Source organism: Juglans regia, chromosome 16, assembly GCF_001411555.2.
Source record: "Juglans regia cultivar Chandler chromosome 16, Walnut 2.0, whole genome shotgun sequence".
In the NCBI taxonomy this organism is placed as follows: Eukaryota; Viridiplantae; Streptophyta; class Magnoliopsida; order Fagales; family Juglandaceae; genus Juglans; species Juglans regia.
The window spans coordinates 23,250,118-23,268,192 of NC_049916.1; the positions used below are offsets into that span (position 1 = coordinate 23,250,118).

The 18,075-nt window shown below is 36.9% G+C and overlaps 4 protein-coding genes across 4 annotated transcripts; 2 read left to right on the plus strand and 2 right to left on the minus strand.

The window, feature by feature from the left end:
• Positions 1-210: 210 nt before the first annotated feature.
• Positions 211-3,015, plus strand: LOC109006672. The gene is made up of 2 exons (XM_018986034.2): positions 211-741; positions 2,502-3,015. Exons 1-2 carry the CDS (start codon positions 562-564, stop codon positions 2,673-2,675), a joined length of 354 nt encoding a protein of 117 aa, XP_018841579.1. The 5' UTR covers positions 211-561; the 3' UTR covers positions 2,676-3,015.
• Positions 3,016-3,814: 799 nt separating this feature from the next.
• On the plus strand, positions 3,815-9,309 carry LOC109006669 (damage-control phosphatase At2g17340-like). The gene is made up of 12 exons (XM_018986031.2): positions 3,815-4,197; positions 4,421-4,486; positions 4,849-4,915; positions 5,032-5,100; positions 5,194-5,334; positions 6,085-6,213; positions 6,325-6,411; positions 6,521-6,595; positions 6,675-6,752; positions 7,947-8,024; positions 8,862-8,924; positions 9,020-9,309. The coding sequence occupies exons 1-12, from the start codon at positions 4,028-4,030 to the stop codon at positions 9,098-9,100; spliced, it is 1,104 nt and encodes a 367-aa protein (XP_018841576.1). The 5' UTR covers positions 3,815-4,027; the 3' UTR covers positions 9,101-9,309.
• Positions 9,235-10,997, minus strand: LOC109006670 (cysteine protease XCP1-like). The gene is made up of 4 exons (XM_035686584.1): positions 10,496-10,997; positions 10,108-10,340; positions 9,863-10,003; positions 9,235-9,747 (listed from the first exon to the last, which is right to left on the minus strand). The coding sequence occupies exons 1-4, from the start codon at positions 10,956-10,958 to the stop codon at positions 9,532-9,534; spliced, it is 1,053 nt and encodes a 350-aa protein (XP_035542477.1). The 5' UTR covers positions 10,959-10,997; the 3' UTR covers positions 9,235-9,531.
• A 1,369-nt stretch (positions 10,998-12,366) lies between these two features.
• LOC109006666 (CMP-sialic acid transporter 4-like) lies at positions 12,367-17,411 on the minus strand. Its single transcript, XM_018986029.2, has 14 exons — positions 17,225-17,411; positions 16,939-17,066; positions 16,747-16,858; positions 16,456-16,535; positions 16,112-16,187; positions 15,907-16,007; positions 15,417-15,488; positions 14,984-15,032; positions 14,840-14,881; positions 14,371-14,492; positions 14,148-14,207; positions 13,332-13,380; positions 12,730-12,824; positions 12,367-12,582 (listed from the first exon to the last, which is right to left on the minus strand). Exons 1-14 carry the CDS (start codon positions 17,249-17,251, stop codon positions 12,534-12,536), a joined length of 1,062 nt encoding a protein of 353 aa, XP_018841574.1. The 5' UTR covers positions 17,252-17,411; the 3' UTR covers positions 12,367-12,533.
• Positions 17,412-18,075: the final 664 nt, after the last annotated feature.

Genomic DNA, 18,075 nt, shown 5'->3' on the forward strand with positions numbered 1-18,075 from the left:
AAAACGTCTCTCTGAAAGTTGTCATCTTGACTTAGAATTTTTTTAAGGGATTATAAAAATAAAAATAAAAAATTAAAGAAGATTTTCCATCCAAATAAGGCTTAATTTCGCCATCGCAATCGTGACTTGGGCTTGGATGAGTGGATGTGAGGGCAATCGCAAAGCCCGAGTGCAATAAAACAAAAATAAACGTTCCGTATTCACTCTCTCTCTCTCTCTCTCTCTGAGCACGAAATTCCTTCCTTCTTCAGCGTTCGCATTGGCCGCTCGCTACCAAAAGTTGATGCCTTGAGAAGAGAATGGGCGAGGAGGGCACCCTTTTCTAAACTTTTTGTAGTTTCTGGGTCTCTCCGATTACGCGCTTCCTTAAATTAAATTCGATCGTTTCAGTGTGCAAAAAACATCTTTCCCAGCAGTACGCACACAGAGGAAAAAGAACCTGTCCGTTGTTTCTGATTTTAGTACGACCTTTTGAGTATTGAAGGAGAAGCAACCGGCCCAGATGATTTGATTTGAATTTGATTTGATGGTGGGAATAATAGACTAGAGAGAAAGAGAGAGATGTCTTTGAGAATTAAGGCGGTGGTGGACAAGTTCGTGCAGGAGCTGAAGGAAGCACTGGATGCGGATATTCAGGACAGAATCATGAAGGAGAGAGAGATGCAGAGCTACATCCAGGAGCGCGAACGCGAAGTCGCGGAGCGCGAAGCCGCTTGGAAGGCCGAGCTTTCTCGTCGCGAGGTAAAAAAAAAAAAAAAAAATCTCGTTTTTTATATCCCCTTCCCCTATTTTATTTTTTCTTCTGAACTTTTAATTTTACTCAACCAAATTCAAAGCCCTTTGAATGAATAGCAGTGAACATCTCCCTGATGCTATTAATCGTCCATATGTTTTTAGTGTGTTTCTATGCTTGAAATCAGATTGAATGGGGAATGACAATCAGATTCTGTGGGACTTTGGAAGTCATGTGAGGTTCACTTTTTTATGGGAATCAGCTAAGAAAGATAACCATCATCTAATTGCATTTCGATGTTTATTTAGAGAGAGAGAGAGAGGTACTTTCACGTGAATTGTTTTTACAAAGGGTTTCTTAGTTTAAGTTTCCCATCAATGCTTTCCCTGCAGACAGCATATCGTTTTCCTGAAAAAAAAATGTGATGTGGAACTGAGTCAGCATCAACATTGATATTGTTGCACATATTAGTATGATTGAGATACAGTTTTTCATCAACTAAGAAAGAAAAGCATCATTTACTCCTTAATCAGTAGCGTCAATGATGCACTTTAATCAGATAAATAGCGCATTCAGCCCTTTTCGTTGCTGAAATTGTTGTTGTATGCGAGAAGCCTATGCTTGCACTTCCCCATTTTCTCCTTCTTTACGGCTTTTGTATTCAGAGTATGAAAGCATTCCATAGGCACGTGTTGTGTCGCAAATCGAGTGTGTGCTAGTTCTTGGACTACATAAGTGTGGTATATTGCATAGATGTAGTGACTACGTCCTGGATCCTGACAGAGGTGCTGCCAAGTGAAGCCCTGGAGGCTGGAGCTACTATATATTGCTTCAGATTGGCTGTTCAACCACTACATCCGATTATCTATTTTTCTTTGTCTTCTTTTTAGCTGTTTTAGATGAAGTAGTATTAGCGTATCACTAAACTAGCATGCACATGGGATATTCTTGTATATGTCCCGTATGCTTGAGCTTTTGCCTATTCTTATGATCAATAAAATTTTGTTTACCAATAAAAAAAAGGAGATGAAATAGTATTAGCTCTTCCAAATAGGGTATCAAATTTTTTGGCACTAGGGTTCCATGTGGAAGCATGTGTCACCTTTTGGCTTATGCCATTTCAATATGGTTGCTTGCTACCTAGTGGATATGCCATTGGAAGCAATGGAATTCACATCAAATTCTTTGAAATAAATTTCTTACTCGCTTCAATTTCGCTTGTATGTATGTGACTAGTAAGTTTATTCAACAAATGTACTTGTCAAAAATTTATTAGGCAGACTCAATTGATTGATATGAGTTGATTTTCTGTTTCAATAAGTTTTGGAAACAATAGCTGGTCCAATTATTTTTTTATTGGGTATAATTATTATTTTTTGTCTGTGTGATGTGTTATAAAAATTCAGAAACCATCTATTGAGACTTCTCTCATGAGCCATAACACGACGTCAGACTGGTAATTCACATCTATCAGTAAATTCAATTGTAATCCTGTTTTTCTGGATGGATGAAAGTCTGAAATCTGATCCAATGATGACAATGTATGTATCTTTCTGAATACATGTGGTGATAGCTATCCCACAAATCTAATCTAATAATAAAACGTCGTTGCATGTTCAACAAATGGAAAAAAGTTTAGAACTTTGCAGGAAAATGGATGTTGTAGGTTTATGTATCTTTTATATTTGTTAACATGGTTTAGTACGCGAATAAAAATTATGTATGAGCATATAAGTTTTAAAGTCTGAAACATTATTGTATTTTCCAGGCAGAGATTGCCCGACAAGAAGCGAGGCTCAAGATGGAGAAAGAAAATCTTGAGAAAGAGAAAAGTGTCCTAATGGGAACTGCGTCAAATCAAGACAATCAAGATGGAGCTCTTGAAATCACTGTAAGTGGTGAAAAGTATCGATGCCTCAGGTTTGCGAAGGCAAAAAAGTGAGGGTCTACATGGAAGCATGGAAAAAAGAAGAAAGATTTAGAGATAGAAATCCATAGTTGGGTGTGATTCTTTTCTCCTGAATACATTAGCTAATTTTCTTGTTAAGAAACCTCATTCCCATTTTGGGTGCTTCAAATGTGTACATCTACCTCTGTATAATCTGAATTGACCATGTTTCTTGGGCCCTATTATTTAATTCATCGCAGAAGGTAGGTTTTGTATTAGCAACAGTGAAGTATTATATCTGCATGACTGATAAGCTGGTAAGATTTGATGGTCCTGAGCTAGGTTATGATAGTGTTAATATAAAGTCTTGAACTAGCAGTTTTTTTTATTTAAATCTGAAATAGTGGTTTATATAAAGTCTTTCCTTCTGGGAAAGTATTTGTGCGTGTACAATAGTTGACATTGGAGCCTAGGATGCTTCTGTGATGCAGCCAGCCATAAGCTTTCTTCCTGAAATATTTGATGGAATAATTTTTCCTTTAAATCAATTGTCTTGGTTCCCATTACTGTGCAAAGACTTTAGAAGACAATGCAGGTCTAACATGTAATGACTGTCCTTCCACCGTAGAAAATAGTCCTAACATACACTGATGGCATCCACGTCGAGCAAAGCTCTAGACCACAAACTGGTATTTGTTATGACTGTATTTTGATTGGGAGTAATTTTATTTTAACGCTTTTATATCACACACCATCTACGTGACATAATTTAATTTATAAGATTTAAATTTATAAGATGCATATTGTATAATTTGATTTGTAAGAAACGTGATCACAAGCGTCAATGTAATGATCTAAGAAATGACCAAATCACATATGAGCCTGACTTAGTTAAAGTTTCGTTTCATTTTATTTTATCATTATAATTTTCACATAAAATATAATAAACAATTTAATTTTTTTAAATCTCAAAATAATAATAATATTAAAAAAATATTTTAATAATATTTTATTTAACTTTCATCTAAAATTATTTTATTTCATCTCACTATCCAAACCTCAACGTAATTAAGCCGTCTGTTTAGTTTTTGATATGTTGGTCATATGGTGGCAAATAGTAGCGTTGGATTTTTGGCCAAATGCGGTTCAAAATAATTTTATTTAAGAGTGTAAAAAAAGGGTAAAAAAATCTTATCAATTTAAGTGCGAAATATGCATTTGCTTACCCAAAATAGGATACTGCAGCAACGGTGGGTAGTTCTGAGTGAAGTCCCAAAGGCCAACGCCTTGCTTCTCCCAGTCCCAGAAGCACGTACGACTAACGGATTAGGACTCTCTCTCTCTCTCTCCCTCCCCAAAGACAGAGTAAAGGCGTAACTGAATCGGAAGAAGAAGAAGAAGAAGCAATGGAGAGCGCGTCGGAAATGGTGGCATTTCCGTTGCTGACGACGCCGATCGAGTCCAATTATAGAGCGTGCACCATTCCCTACCGCTTCCCCTCCGATAACCCTCGCAAGGCCACCCCTGCAGAGATCGCTTGGATTGACCTCTTCCTTAATTCCATTCCCTCCTTCAAGTATGTTTCTCTTTTTTTCCCTCGCCCACCCCCACTTTCTTCCTCTAGTGTTTTTTAGGGATCCAATAATTACTATTCTGTTCTGATTTCTGGAACGAATTAGGAGTTCCTTCCAGTTGGAGGGGATTTTATTTTATAATGCCTTTTAACGAGCCTTAATTAAATTGTATCTCTTAATGTTTATTGCTGCTGTCATGTACTGATCATGCCAAACTGGTTTTAGGAAACGAGCAGAGAGTGATCCTACAGTTCCTGATGCTAATATTAAAGCTGAAATCTTTGCTCAGAGGTAGGATTTTTTTGTTTCAATTTCTTATACGTATTTGTTGTATGGTACCAAAGCTGTTTTTTAGTAATGAAATGATATTAAAAGATACGGTTCCGTCTTTCAGTCGACCTTCTAACGAAGCAGTAGTAAATATGCACATCTAAATCAACTTTGCTGGGATGACTTCTGAAAGTATTCTATAAATCACATTGTTTAGTCGTTTATAACACCTGATCTTGGTTCTTGTAGACTAGATATACAGGGGACTCTCTCTCTCTCTCTCTCTCTCTCTATAGTAGTTCGGATTGCCGCATGTATGCAATTTCTTGTGATGTATCTTCAAGGATTCTGATTGCATTTTTTTTTGGCGTCTTATGTGGAAGATATACTGAAATACTTGAGGAGTTTAAGAAAGATCCTGAAAGTCATGGTGGGCCACCTGATTGCATTGTAAGACAATCTTAAATAAATCGCTACAAGTTTCGATCATCACCTTCAATAAGTTTTTGCTGCAAGATGTGATTTTTTTAATTCTCATTTTCTTTCTTCTTTTTTGGGGGACATAGCTTCTCTGCAGACTTCGCGAGCAAGTTCTTAGAGAATTGGGATTCCGTGATATATTTAAGAAAGTTAAGGTAAGTCTTAACATTTTGTGTCAGCTGGTTTGTCTGTTCTCTATCTTTACTCATAAAGTGGTTTTTTTTTTTTTTTTGCGGAAAATATAATAGGATGAAGAGAATGCAAAGGCTATATCTCTATTTGTGGATGTAGTTAATCTTAATGATGCCATTGAAGATGAAGGCAAGCGACTGGAGAATCTGGTTAGAGGAATTTTTGCAGGAAACATATTTGATCTCGGCTCTGCACAGGTATGTATTCTTTTATTGGAAAGCTTGTCAGCATTTTGAGATCTAATTTTCTCTACCTAGCTGTTAAACTCATTAATTCGCAACAAAGCCCTTAAATCCCGGGATTTCTGCAATCAATATTCTGATTTGTTGTGTATGTTTTTAGGGTTGTATTCTTCTTTTAATCAGGGACTATGATATAATTCTAATTGAATTTGCACCTTGAAGTTGAATCTAGACATCATTTGGTTTTTCACGACTTCCATATATCTCAAGTGAAGTTCCTTACCTGTGGTCAATAACAATTCATGGGGAACTCTCAACAAATGCAGTTCATTCATATATAGTTTGAAAACAGCATGGAACATTTGTCAAAGCTATATCATGCTAGTGTTGTAAAAGGACTCTGTCATGCTGATTAGCAAGGAAGTAGAGATCTTCTCCAATACTCTGCTCGAATTGGATGGTCTAATTTCGAGAGAGGCACAATATTAAATGCATCGGTGGGGGTCCACATTACCTAAAATCCCCACTAGAGTAGCATTAAATGTTTGGGGTCCATATACTACCCAAAAGCCCCACATGGGAACCTACATACTCTGTCTATGTCTCCTCGAATCAGATAATCCATTTTGGGCATAAAACTGAAGTGATCTCAATCATTTCTCACGGTATATGCGACATGTGTACCTCTTAAAATGCAATGACATGTCAACATTGGAATGTTTTTCAATGTTACTAAGATCATTTTTATTTTCTCAATTTGCAAAGCTTGCAGAGGTTTTCTCGAAGGATGGAATGTCCTTTTTAGCTAGTTGTCAAAACCTTGTTTCCCGACCTTGGGTTATTGATGACTTAGACGCTTTCAAATTGCAATGGGGCAAGAAACCTTGGAAGAAGGCAAGTTGTTTTGCCTAATTTATTGTGCCCAACACCTTTGAGATATGTCCTCTACATTGATACTATTATATGCCCTTCTTTACTAACCAGCTGCTTTGGTTGTCATGACAGGCTATCATTTTTGTTGATAATTCTGGTGCAGATATTATTTTGGGCATTTTGCCATTTGCAAGAGAATTACTCCGACATGGGACTCAGGTTTGTTTTCAGTATGGACTCTTCTAATTTGTTATGCATCCTTTGTTTTTAATATCTTGTTGCCCACTCTTTATGTAAAAGTTTTATTTGACTCACCTTCTCTATGCAGGTTGTTTTGGCGGCGAATGACTTGCCTTCTATCAATGACGTGACTTACCCTGAACTGGTTGAGATTATATCAAAGGTAATATTAAGGAAAAAACAGAATTGTGTTAATTTTAGAATTTTGGTCAACTCTGACATTGTAAGCAGCGATTTACCAGCTGAAGGACGAACATGGTCAGCTCATGGGTGTTGATACTTCAAATCTTTTAATTGCCAATTCTGGTAATGATTTGCCGGTAAGAAAGAGCGTTATTTTTTGCATTAGCTGGTATTACATTAATTGGATGATGGTATCACATTTCAATGTTGTTGCTGCTGCTATTATTATTATTTTGTTGTTGTTGTTGTTGTTATTATTATTATTAGACGAGGGTAGTGTGGGTTTATGGAAGCACATTAGGCGAGGTTGGGGAGTCTTTGCTCGTCATACTAGAATTGTGATGGGAGATGGCTCAAGAACTAAATTCTGGCATGACATATGGTGTGGAGATAGAGCTCTCAGGGACTTATTCCCTACAGTGTTCATACTTGCACGTGAGAAAGAAGCTTCAGTGGCAGAGCTCATGGAGAGGATTGGGGATTTATTCCAGTGGAATGTGAGCTTCACTAGGGCAGCCCAAGATTGGGAAGTTAGCAATTTTGAGAATTTCTTCCAGCTTTTATACTCCACGAGACTGAGCACTCAAGGAGTTGATACTTTGTGGTGGACACCTACCAGGAAAGGTAGATTTTCCGTTTGCTCTTTCTATAAGGCCCTCACACAACTGCAGAATAATCACTTTCCATGGAGAAGAATTTGGAGAAACAGGGCTCCCCCTAGGGCGGCATTTTTTGCTTGGACAACGTCTCTAGGGAAGATTCTGACAACGGGCAACTTACGGAAACGTGGGGTGATAGTGGTGGAATGGTGTTGTATGTGTAAACAAAGTGGGGAGACTATGGACCATCTTCTACTATATTGCGAGATTGCTAGGGCATTATGGGTCGATGCATTTAGAAGGGTAGAACTAGTCTGGGTTATGCCTACTACAGTGGTTGAGCTTTTGGCATGTTGGGCGAACCTCGGCGGCATCCCACAAATTTCAGCTGTGTGGAAGATGCTTCTTATATGTCTTCTACGGTGCATTTGGAAGGAACAAAATGATAGGACATTTGAAGACTGGGAGCATTCATTGGAGGAGATTAGATTATTATTTGTTAGAACTCTTTTTCTTTGGGCGAAAGCTGTAGATTTCAATGGCCTCGATTTTCACGATTTTCTTGTTTCTATTTTGTCCTCCTAAATAGGTGCTATCTCTTGTATACCTCTTGTGTACTTGGGCTATGCCTATTCGTATTAATATAATTTAATCGTTTTCTTATAAAAAAAATTAATAATTAAAACATCACTATGGATGCATGAAGCTCTTCTGCCTTCTGATTCCTTACAGGTTATTGATCTCACGAGAGTTTCACAAGAGCTTGCCTACCTTGCAAGTGATGCGGACCTGGTTATCTTGGAAGGGATGGTAAGTTCTTACCTATTCAGGAAGCTAGTAGATTTAGAAACCATTGTATGGATCAAGCGTCTTTGTTTATTTCCTGTTTCTTTTGTAATTAAACTGGACCATCCAAATGCCCACTCATGTATCATCTAACGAGATCTGCTGCAGGTTTCTTGTTCATTTTTGTTTCTCTACATTGATATTTTTAGTGGGCATTGTTCAACGTATAAAAGCATATTTGCAACAAAAGGGATGGGGTGGATTTGGGAGTCGACTATTTCCATGTGATCAAGAAAAAGGAAATCTTCACAAACTACCAGGGTTCAGTTTCATTATTAAAGTGCTTCTAGAGAGAATTTAATACGAGAATTTTCCTACTGCATCTGAAACCCAGCCTCCCCCACCCCCCCAACAGAAAAGGCATTCTACTGAATTGTCAGCCCTGTATAATTTAACAAGTTTAATATGGAAATGCATAGTTTCCCATACGGATGGCCATGGCTTAATTAATCTTGGTTTCTTTTTGATTAGGCCAAATAACGGGAAATATAAGGTCCTATTACCTAAAACCTGTTTCTTTTATTTTTTTTCCTTTTTTGGCCGCATGAAGTTAGGTTTTAATGAACTAAACTCTGTTCTTTACCTAAGCGGCATATACAAACTTCAGTGGCTAAAACTTGCTGCAATACAAGTTTTCATTTATTTATTTATTAATCAATCATTTAGAGCTCAGGAAAAAAACAACGATGGATTGAAATGTTCTAGCTTCCATATATATACATATACACATTAGTGATACTTGCGGATAAGTTTTACCAATGGTTTTAGTTCTCCAAATATAACTCAGATTGCTTCTGGCAGGGTCGTGGAATAGAGACAAATCTTTATGCACAATTCAAGTGTGATTCCCTCAAGATTGGAATGGTGATGGTCTTTTCCAGTATATCGTTTATTTGCTTCCTTTGCTTGATAACTTTAGTGATGTCAGATCTGGTTCTTCTTCTTCTCCTTAAATACAGGTGAAACACCCAGAGGTCGCCCTGTTTCTTGGAGGACGGCTTTATGATTGCGTCTTTAAATACAATGAAGTTTTGAGTTGATAATGTCATTTTTGCTTCCTTAGCTGAATTAGTAATTCCCTACAATGGCATTAAGTGTTAATGCCTGGAAGAATGATATCTGCGAACTTCTAGGGTTCGCCGATTGGATAAAATAAGTACTAGAACTGTTTACAAGCAGCAGAAATCGTTTTGATCTACTTTCTGTTATCATTATTAAAGGAATTTATTTTACTTATATTTTTTTGACACCGTTGTTCTTAGCACCAAAGGCTCCCCAAATGTCTTCCAGGATGGATGGCGTGTCTGAATGCCTATTTTTCTAATATTTGCTCAACCTATATGCAGTTTCTAGAGAACTTGTCTTACATTTTATTAATGCAGGAACATAAGAAAGTCATACAAATACAAATTCATCAATCTTGTAAAGGAAAAGCAGGGGGGGAAAGCTGATATGAGAGGAGATTGCTAGATCAATTCTCTTTGGTAGGATACGATGCCAATTTGTTGATGCCGCATATCCCTTCGGGTTTTCCAATGTTCCTCTTCATCCGTATGTACCCTTTCTCTCCCCACTTTGGTCCCCATGAATTCTTCACAATGATGTAATCTGACCCCTTCGATGACCCATATCCAACTGCTGTTACTCCATGATCAAGCTCAGTTCCACAATGTCCATTGAATACCCCCTGCAAAACCAACAAAACTATGCATAATTAGGGCATATACAAGCCAAAGGCGGTGAAATGTGGGTATGATGGATATATTGCCCCTTGTTTTCAAGGGAAGAGAACGGTAGTTTACCCCACTGTAAAATTGGAAGTCTCGGCCAGAAGCATCGATGGCTACGCTAAGAGGCTGGTGAGCCAGTGCCTTCAAAAGACTGACTTCATCATTTTGTGGCACATCCTGGTAACCACTTATTGTCACTGCGTTCGTTTCTTCCTGAACACAAACTTACAAACATGAATGATCAACTACTTCTATTATGAAAGTTTCTTTTTAGTTAAAAAAGAGTTTTGGTTCAGTACAGCTCAAGCCATTTTTACCTCCTCCTCACAAGTGCCTTCCTCCATTAGATATGGGTAGTCTTCCTCCTTGTGCAGTCCTCCATTTGAGATAATGAACTCGAATGCATAATCCATGAGACCTCCATTGCAGCCACTATTGAAGGATTTGTCGCAGTCAATCAGCTCTTGCTCCGACAACGACGTTAAGTTACCCGTCACGATCTGATTTATGCCCTCAATGGCTGCAACAGTTGAGAATGCCCAACAACTACCTGCATGCTCACCATGTCATCATCTTTGCTCACTTTACGATCAACATGAAGACACTCCACTAATACACTACGCATGCATATAGATAGATATATATATATATATATATATAGAGAGAGAGAGAGAGAGAGAGAGAGAGAGAGAGAGAGTTGCATACCACATGAACCCTGGTTCTTGACAGGAGTAACAGCTCCTTTCTCTCTCCAATCCATAGACTTGGGCAGATCCTCCACATCTCTGTAACTGAAGTCTTTGGAGGAGCTTCTTCTTCTAGGCAGCTCAGGTTTCAATCCCAAATACTTGTTCTTGAACTCCTCGTGGGTTAAGTCTGCAAACTCGTTCAACCCAAGCCAGTAGCTTGAACTCTCCTTGTTCCTCTGATCAATGTGCTTCAAGTTATCCTTGAATACCTCGAACCTATGCAACTTCTCTTCGATGCTCCTGTAAGTCTTGCCGTGTTTTGACATCCATGATTCGAATAGTTCTATGATTTTGTCCAAGCATGTCAAGTGCTCTGGTGAATAACCCACAATTGAATAATCATGAGCTAGAGCACAACAGACAAACAGAGACAAGGAAAAAACCAGAAGGGAGATCTTTGAGTATGAAGAGAAAGCCATTGTGTGGTTAAGAATTCAGCTCTAAGAGAGGAAGTTGAATATGAGGGAGGAGAAGGGATAGCTGTAAATATATATAGTTGTGGCCTCGTGGGTTGCTTTCAAGTGGAGTTATTACAGATTGAAAGGTTTTCCAACATACGGAGGAGTCTTTACGATAGGTTCTATTTGCAGGCTTTTGTTCCAAGCATACGCATTTGCCTAAGCAGAGGTAGGAAAGTCTTTGATTATTTCACATAAAGTAAAAAACAGGTGAAAGTCGCCATGTTTTCTTGCGCAATGTCTCTGAACGAAGCAATCCTCTCATTTCAAAAAGACCATTTTTTGTGTAGGCAGCTGCGCTTTCAACTTCTGAATCAAGCATGGGGAGTTGGTATGGTTGAAGATCTAAAGTTGATGAAATTGCAGTGATCATCACCACATGCTTCTCATCATCGTCTTGACTGTATAATATCAGATTCAAACATGGCTTCATGCAATAGTCCTAACAATTATTTTCAAAGCATGAAATCTTACTTCATTTGAAGCCACATCATCCACTTACAAAGTTTGCAAGTCTTTTTCAGAGAAACAAAGGAGAGTAAGGGGATAGAAAATCAAGTTGTTCAACTAAAATTTTGGAGACCAACATTTTTAAAAGGTTCTGTTTATTGTAGTTATGTAAACTTGGCTATATAGGATATCTTTCATTGAATAAATATGATTACGGCTAGGTTCTTTAGCATTTAAGGGAATGGAGGATCGGATTAGGTTTGATAATCATACTCTGCTAGTTAAATTAAAGGCTAAAGCTAGGGAACAATCCCCTGAGGTTAGATAAATTTTGTTCTCAGATTAAAATCTTGAAGCTCTCTTGGGAAGATGTTTTTAATGCTTTACTAAAATTAACCTATCAACTAATCCCTCCTGACCAAATACCAAAAATTTCGTTCATTCCAATTTCGCAAAAAATGAAGAAAATCAGAAATTTGCAACTTCATGACGTTTGCAGGACTCCATGGATAAGATACTATGTCAATAAGTTTATTTATTTATTTATTTTTTAATATGTCGGGAAATCTCTCGAAGGCAAGGCCCTTCGAACCCATCCCTACAAAATAAAATCTCAATCCCGTGCACTGCACCCTCAAAAATTTTCCTACATGCAGTTGGCTAAATTGCTGACTTTTCACCGGGGAGTGTGTGACCCTAAATGATTGTTTAGGTGTCAATAAGTACTATAGATTGTAAATAGGACACGTGGTTTCTTCAAGTTTTTATCGTTTTTTGCAAAGGAATCAAGACACTTGCGGTACAAAAATGAAGTCCGAACCTCAAAAATTAAAAAAGGTATACATGAAAACTAGTCACATCGTGTACCACCTTAAATGTAAATCTGTCATTGTGATCTTGTAAGATAGTTGAAGGAACAAACAGTGGAAACTTATTGCTAATTTTGAATTGATTGGAACAGTAAGGTATACATATCGTCAATTTCATTATAATATGTCCAAAAAGAAAAATGAGAAAAAAAAAAAAAACAGACGATGTGAACCTTTACAATGACAGAAAATTTGCGTAGAGATGATGGTATAGAGGCTATCGCAGCTTCCCAGCAGAATGTAAATAAACTGAAACAGATACGACACTGCAAGGGCAAAAAAAAAAACAAAAAAAAGCATAACTAAAATCAAGCTCACTGTTTAATATTGTTTAAAACCAAGTAAATTATGGTATGGGCAGGATAAATGGAAATATATGAGGCAGATAAACCATGTAACCAACAATAACTTACATTGAGCCAAGGAAGAAGGCAAGGGAAAGGTTAAACCCAAACAAAAAGACAGAGACAACAGCTGTGAGAAGCATTGCCACAGAGGTAGAATAGACCTGCAAACCATGGGGAAGCTAAATCACAATTGGAACTTCAATCACAAGGTGCACAAAATGTTTTGGGTGGGATAGAATTATATACTTTCCCAGTAATACAACTAATATAATCAATGAAATTTCACTTGGGTAAAGAAAATAAAGACCAAAACATACATTTAGAAAGAACTATCGGTGTTAGATAAGCAAAAATAAGGTTGTCACTAAGATTGGTGAAGCTAATCACTTGGATTGAATCCTTTGCCGTAAATAAAAAGCGACAAAAATAACCCAGAAATGAGTTCCAAAAGAACACAAAGATATTTCTCCTACAGTCTAATGTTCAGCCATCAATGAAAGATGGCAGATGCCTTTTCCACTTCCTGGGCAAATTAATTACTTGTAATTGCTAGGAGAAATATCACTAGGATATGCCTGGGAAAAGCATGCCAGCAAATTAAATAGATTCATGTAAATGCACATAAGTTAATGTCTCACGAGATTCAAAGTAATATTTCCACACCATACCTTCACAATATTATCAGCATACTTCATTACCATAGATACAGCAATGCCACTGTTGCACAAAAGACAATCATGTAAGTAGATTGTATAGAAAGGTCACGGGGATAAAACTAGATAGCTCTATATAAGAATAGATCTTTTGCAGTTTTTTCTGTATCACATAAATAATGCAGCTTTTGATATTAGGTGTATCAGACCCAGATACAAGTGCGTGTGACACACACAGAGATTGAGAGAGAGAGAGAGAGAGAGAGCAATCAGTTGTGTTAAAGATATCCAATAGAGAAGTTACTAAGTGTAGAAAAGAGCTAATGTACAAATAAGGGGCCCTTGCTACATATTGGCTAGTTAAGTTTTGTTTTATATCATAATTGTTATATATGGTAGCACCAATTGAGCTCCTCCATCTACCTCTCTATCTCCAGATTGTTAGTGAACCCATCACTGGAACATTTCTGGGAGGAACCGCAAAGGGAAAACCCAGAAGCACAAAGTAGCTTTTAATTAATCTAAGCAATTGATAATTATTTTTACCAAGGATTACAGCACGACTATTTTAAGCCATGCAAGCATAACCATGAACTCTCATAACATGGGCTGAAATATTACCATGTAATGTCACATTTTTTAAACTGTTCCCAATTATGCTAATCTGATAATCCAAAATTTCAGTCCTATAGAATAGTCATAAAAATTTTTACCATAATCACAAGCGATTCTATATGCCTGGAAGCTAGAAACTTATGACGAAACAAAAAATGGAGCAAGCAAACAAACTACTGATAAACTTACTGACGCCAAGAAGAGAATGTAAGATACCTAAGTGCATGGTTGAGAATCATGAGAACTGTAATAATAGAGTATCCGTGGAAGAATCCCCTGAAAAGAGAAACAATAACTTCTAAATTATATCTTCTTGAATCCATTTATAAAGCACTAAAGAATCTTTTTGAAAATGAAGCCACAGGGGAAAATGGAGATAATTGAAGATAGAACAACAATACAGGAAGAATCGGAAAGAGAGAAGAAAAGCTAAAATTACTTGTTCATCACCGCATCAAAATCTTGGACTACGATAGCAATTACATTGAAGACCATCCCAAATACATACAACCAAAAGTTCTGCACGTTTATGTTTCTGGAAGGACGCTTTTTAATTATAGCCTGCAAAATCATAGGTAAGTTACTAAAAATAATGGTTTTTTTTAATCAAGTAACAAAACATTGTTACAAGGTGCTATCCAAGCACACAAGATGTATACAAGAAAAATATTTGACTATAAGGAGAAAAGACACAAGAAAATCATGAATGTTGAGCCCGTTAAAGTCTATAGAAGTCGTCCAAATGAAGAGAGTGTTGAAGAAGGATGGTTTTCTAGATGACTCAAATGAGAGATTTCGGATTTTCAACTCAATAGAGCCCTATTTAACCTCAATCAGTCTGTTGGAATTTCATTGAGTAAATTCAACCCACCCAATATTGAGTGCAAACTATGTACTTAAAAACTCACTTCGGTATATACTCCTGCAAAACCACTCAAGAGTGCCATGACCTGTGAAGAATTTACCCACCATCAGAATAAAATGTATTTTATGCTAGTTTTATAGTTTTCCGCCCCTCACTGTATTAAAAGCATCAAGTGTTGACAACTCACAATGGCCATCATCCATCCTTGAAAAGGAGTTTGAAGGACATGATCAGAGCTGCAAAACAAACGTCATTTTCTAAGACATTGCCAATACATTGGAAATACAACAGATTGGAGTTTGAACTAAAGATTATATAAATGCAAAGTGGGATAAATGGTTGACAGTCCCAACTTCTCCACTGCGGGGCTACATGCACAGATAATTCTTCTCTTCATACAAAGTAATATAAGATCAGTGACACACACACACACACACACACACGTTCTTCATTCATTAGCTCAATTGCATTTCATCCTATATCATAAACGTGCAGCACAAATGTCCATCATCATGGACTGCACATGTGACAATTCCACTAATACCTTTAAGGTCAACATGCCAAAAGACAACTAACCAAGTTTGAAACAACCAGAGCATAGGGTGCATCGTCAATCTTACTTTGAGTTTAGCTGAGCTGTGGTGCACCCAGCACATAGTAGAATGAAAGCCGCCCATTGAATCTCGCTTAACCTGAAAGAAAATATTGTTGGAATACAAGACATAATGAGAATATTCAAAGTTCTATTTGATTTGGCTAATACTATAATTTATTTAAAACACTAGATTTTTCCTCAACCAAACAGGAGGAGTTGATTTCAGATTTCATTTTCCATCCTCAGATACACGCCCAAGAGCATTTGCATTAGTATACATGCTAATGCTTATGGATGCTTTTGACATTGCTATTTTGGACATGGACTCAGAAAACAGAAGAAGAAAAATAACACAGGGAACTAAATTTTTTTCATCCCCCTCAATGTCCATCATTCCAACGCGTGTGAAATGAATTGCTACGGTGATTCCTTCCGCATTGAATCTTTCCAGGGGACTTGACTTACATTTCCCATGAGGAAGCAAAAAACCAGCATAAATGATGGTAAGGACTTACTTCTTCTTAAGTATAATTCTGTACAGAACACCGGTACTGATAATATTCAGGTTCTTCAGTATCTGATAACCCGGGGCATCAACATATGCAAAGATGTAATACTGCCACATTAAAATGAAGAATTAACATAATCTTGTTTGGGGAAGCAAGAAGTTGAATGGCATAGAAACTCCAATAAAAGAAAAACAGGACTACCACAACCAACCTGAAGCAAGTTTTTGACTAGATAAAGTGCTGCAGGAATGGGGTACACAATAACTTCATCCAATGTTGTGCTCAACCTAGTTCAATGGCAGGATATATATAAGAGCAAGGTGTTACACTTGTCTAACTGATTGACACTTAACCAACAAAGAGAGAGGTATTCTAGTGAACCAACAAAGAGAGAGGTATTCTAGTGCGGTGATAATCCCAACTAGATGTAAGGCAATGCTGCCTCATCACCAACAAATCACAAGTTTCTGTGGAGTGACTGCATCATCTCGTTATTGTTTTCTACATTCTTAGCAAAGAAAAAAATTTCAAAAAAAGCAAAAAAACAAAAGACACCTATTATCTTCAGTAACACCTTCATTTCTCCAGATTCTGGACAATGCTGCAACCGATAATGCGCATTTTAAAGTCTCCACCTAATTCAATAAAAAGGGAATAATTACTTGATGCATAGAAAATGACATTCGATCTATTTGTTTGATTGGTAAGATTTGAACCTAAGACCTACCAGAATCCAATAAATAATGATTGAGATATTCGTAAAAACCGAGGCTTGAGAAATCATTATTTTGAGAGAAAACATAGCATGCCGTATTAATTCGCAAATATTTTTTCAAACATGCTTACCATAAAATTTGCAGTGGTAACACTATATTCATACTTGCCAGCCCGCTTAGACCATACAATAAGTATCGCTTGCGAACTCGTAAGAACAGTCAATGCAAGTGTAACAATGGACCTATAAACAAACACAGAAAGCTCTAAGTGTATGAATTACATAGAATTAGAATGAGATTAAAAACTAAAAGGCTCATATACTTGCGCTTCCACTTGGACGGGTCAACGGCCGTCCCCCCTCCCAACGTGGCCACAGTATTCAATGAATGAGCTTTCCCGCGTAAGCTCTCTACGGCGTCTCCTCCAACAGCAGCTTCCTCATCTTCTTCCTAAACATATGAAAGATCAATTACATTGTCAATCAAAGATTGGGATTTTGAAACGATCATCATTTTACTTATCAATTTTTTTTCCAAAAGCAATCGCGGGACTTAATTTGGTGCTAGCTCAGTGGATAGGAACGAGAGCGAAGAGGAAAAAGAAGAACCTGATGTTTGGGTTTTCTGTACTCCATAGTAATTCTTTTTGGGTCTCAGTTTCAGTTCTGTATTTCGCTTTCCTCCGCAGATCTGTGACCACCGGAGAGAGTGTACGCGCGCGTAGGAATTGTGCACTTGAGAGTCTGAGACGATTAACAAATGAATACGAGTGCACCGGCGCCTTCTCTTGGTCCAAACCGGCCTTGCCGTTTCGGGGGAAAAAACGCAAAACAACATAAAAATACTTCTGGGCTGGGCTTTAGGTCTCAGTGGCCAAGTTCCTAATCCGGCCCATTTCCCTGAAGGCAGTATTTTTTTTTTAATTTTAATAAAAAAATCTGCTAGTTACCTGTAATAATAAGAATTAAATACAGTTTTAAGATGTATAAGTCACACTGCTCATTTTTCATATAAATATCGGACTTATTCATATTTTCTAAAAAACATATTTGATACTTGCAAACTCTATAACAATAAATATAATTTCTGAATCAGGATAGTCATTATAAGTCTCATGTGCTCATTTTTCATATATATCTCAAACTTATTCATATTTTTAAAAAAACATTATGATGTACTTATAAATTCTATAACTGTAAATATCATTTCTTAATTATGAATTAGGATAGCGTAAATAAATAAGTTGTCTTTCTCTTTATAAATATTTAAATATTTAACAAGTTAGAGCTAGCCATTGCTAATTCTAAAATTTAGCTAGAATGTTATATTTTGGCTATCTTAAATTATTATTTAAGATATTAGATATTTTAAATTAGTTCACATTGGACTAGCTATCTTAAAGTCTAAATAATAATAAAATATTAGATATTTTAATAATATATATATTTTTTAATATTTT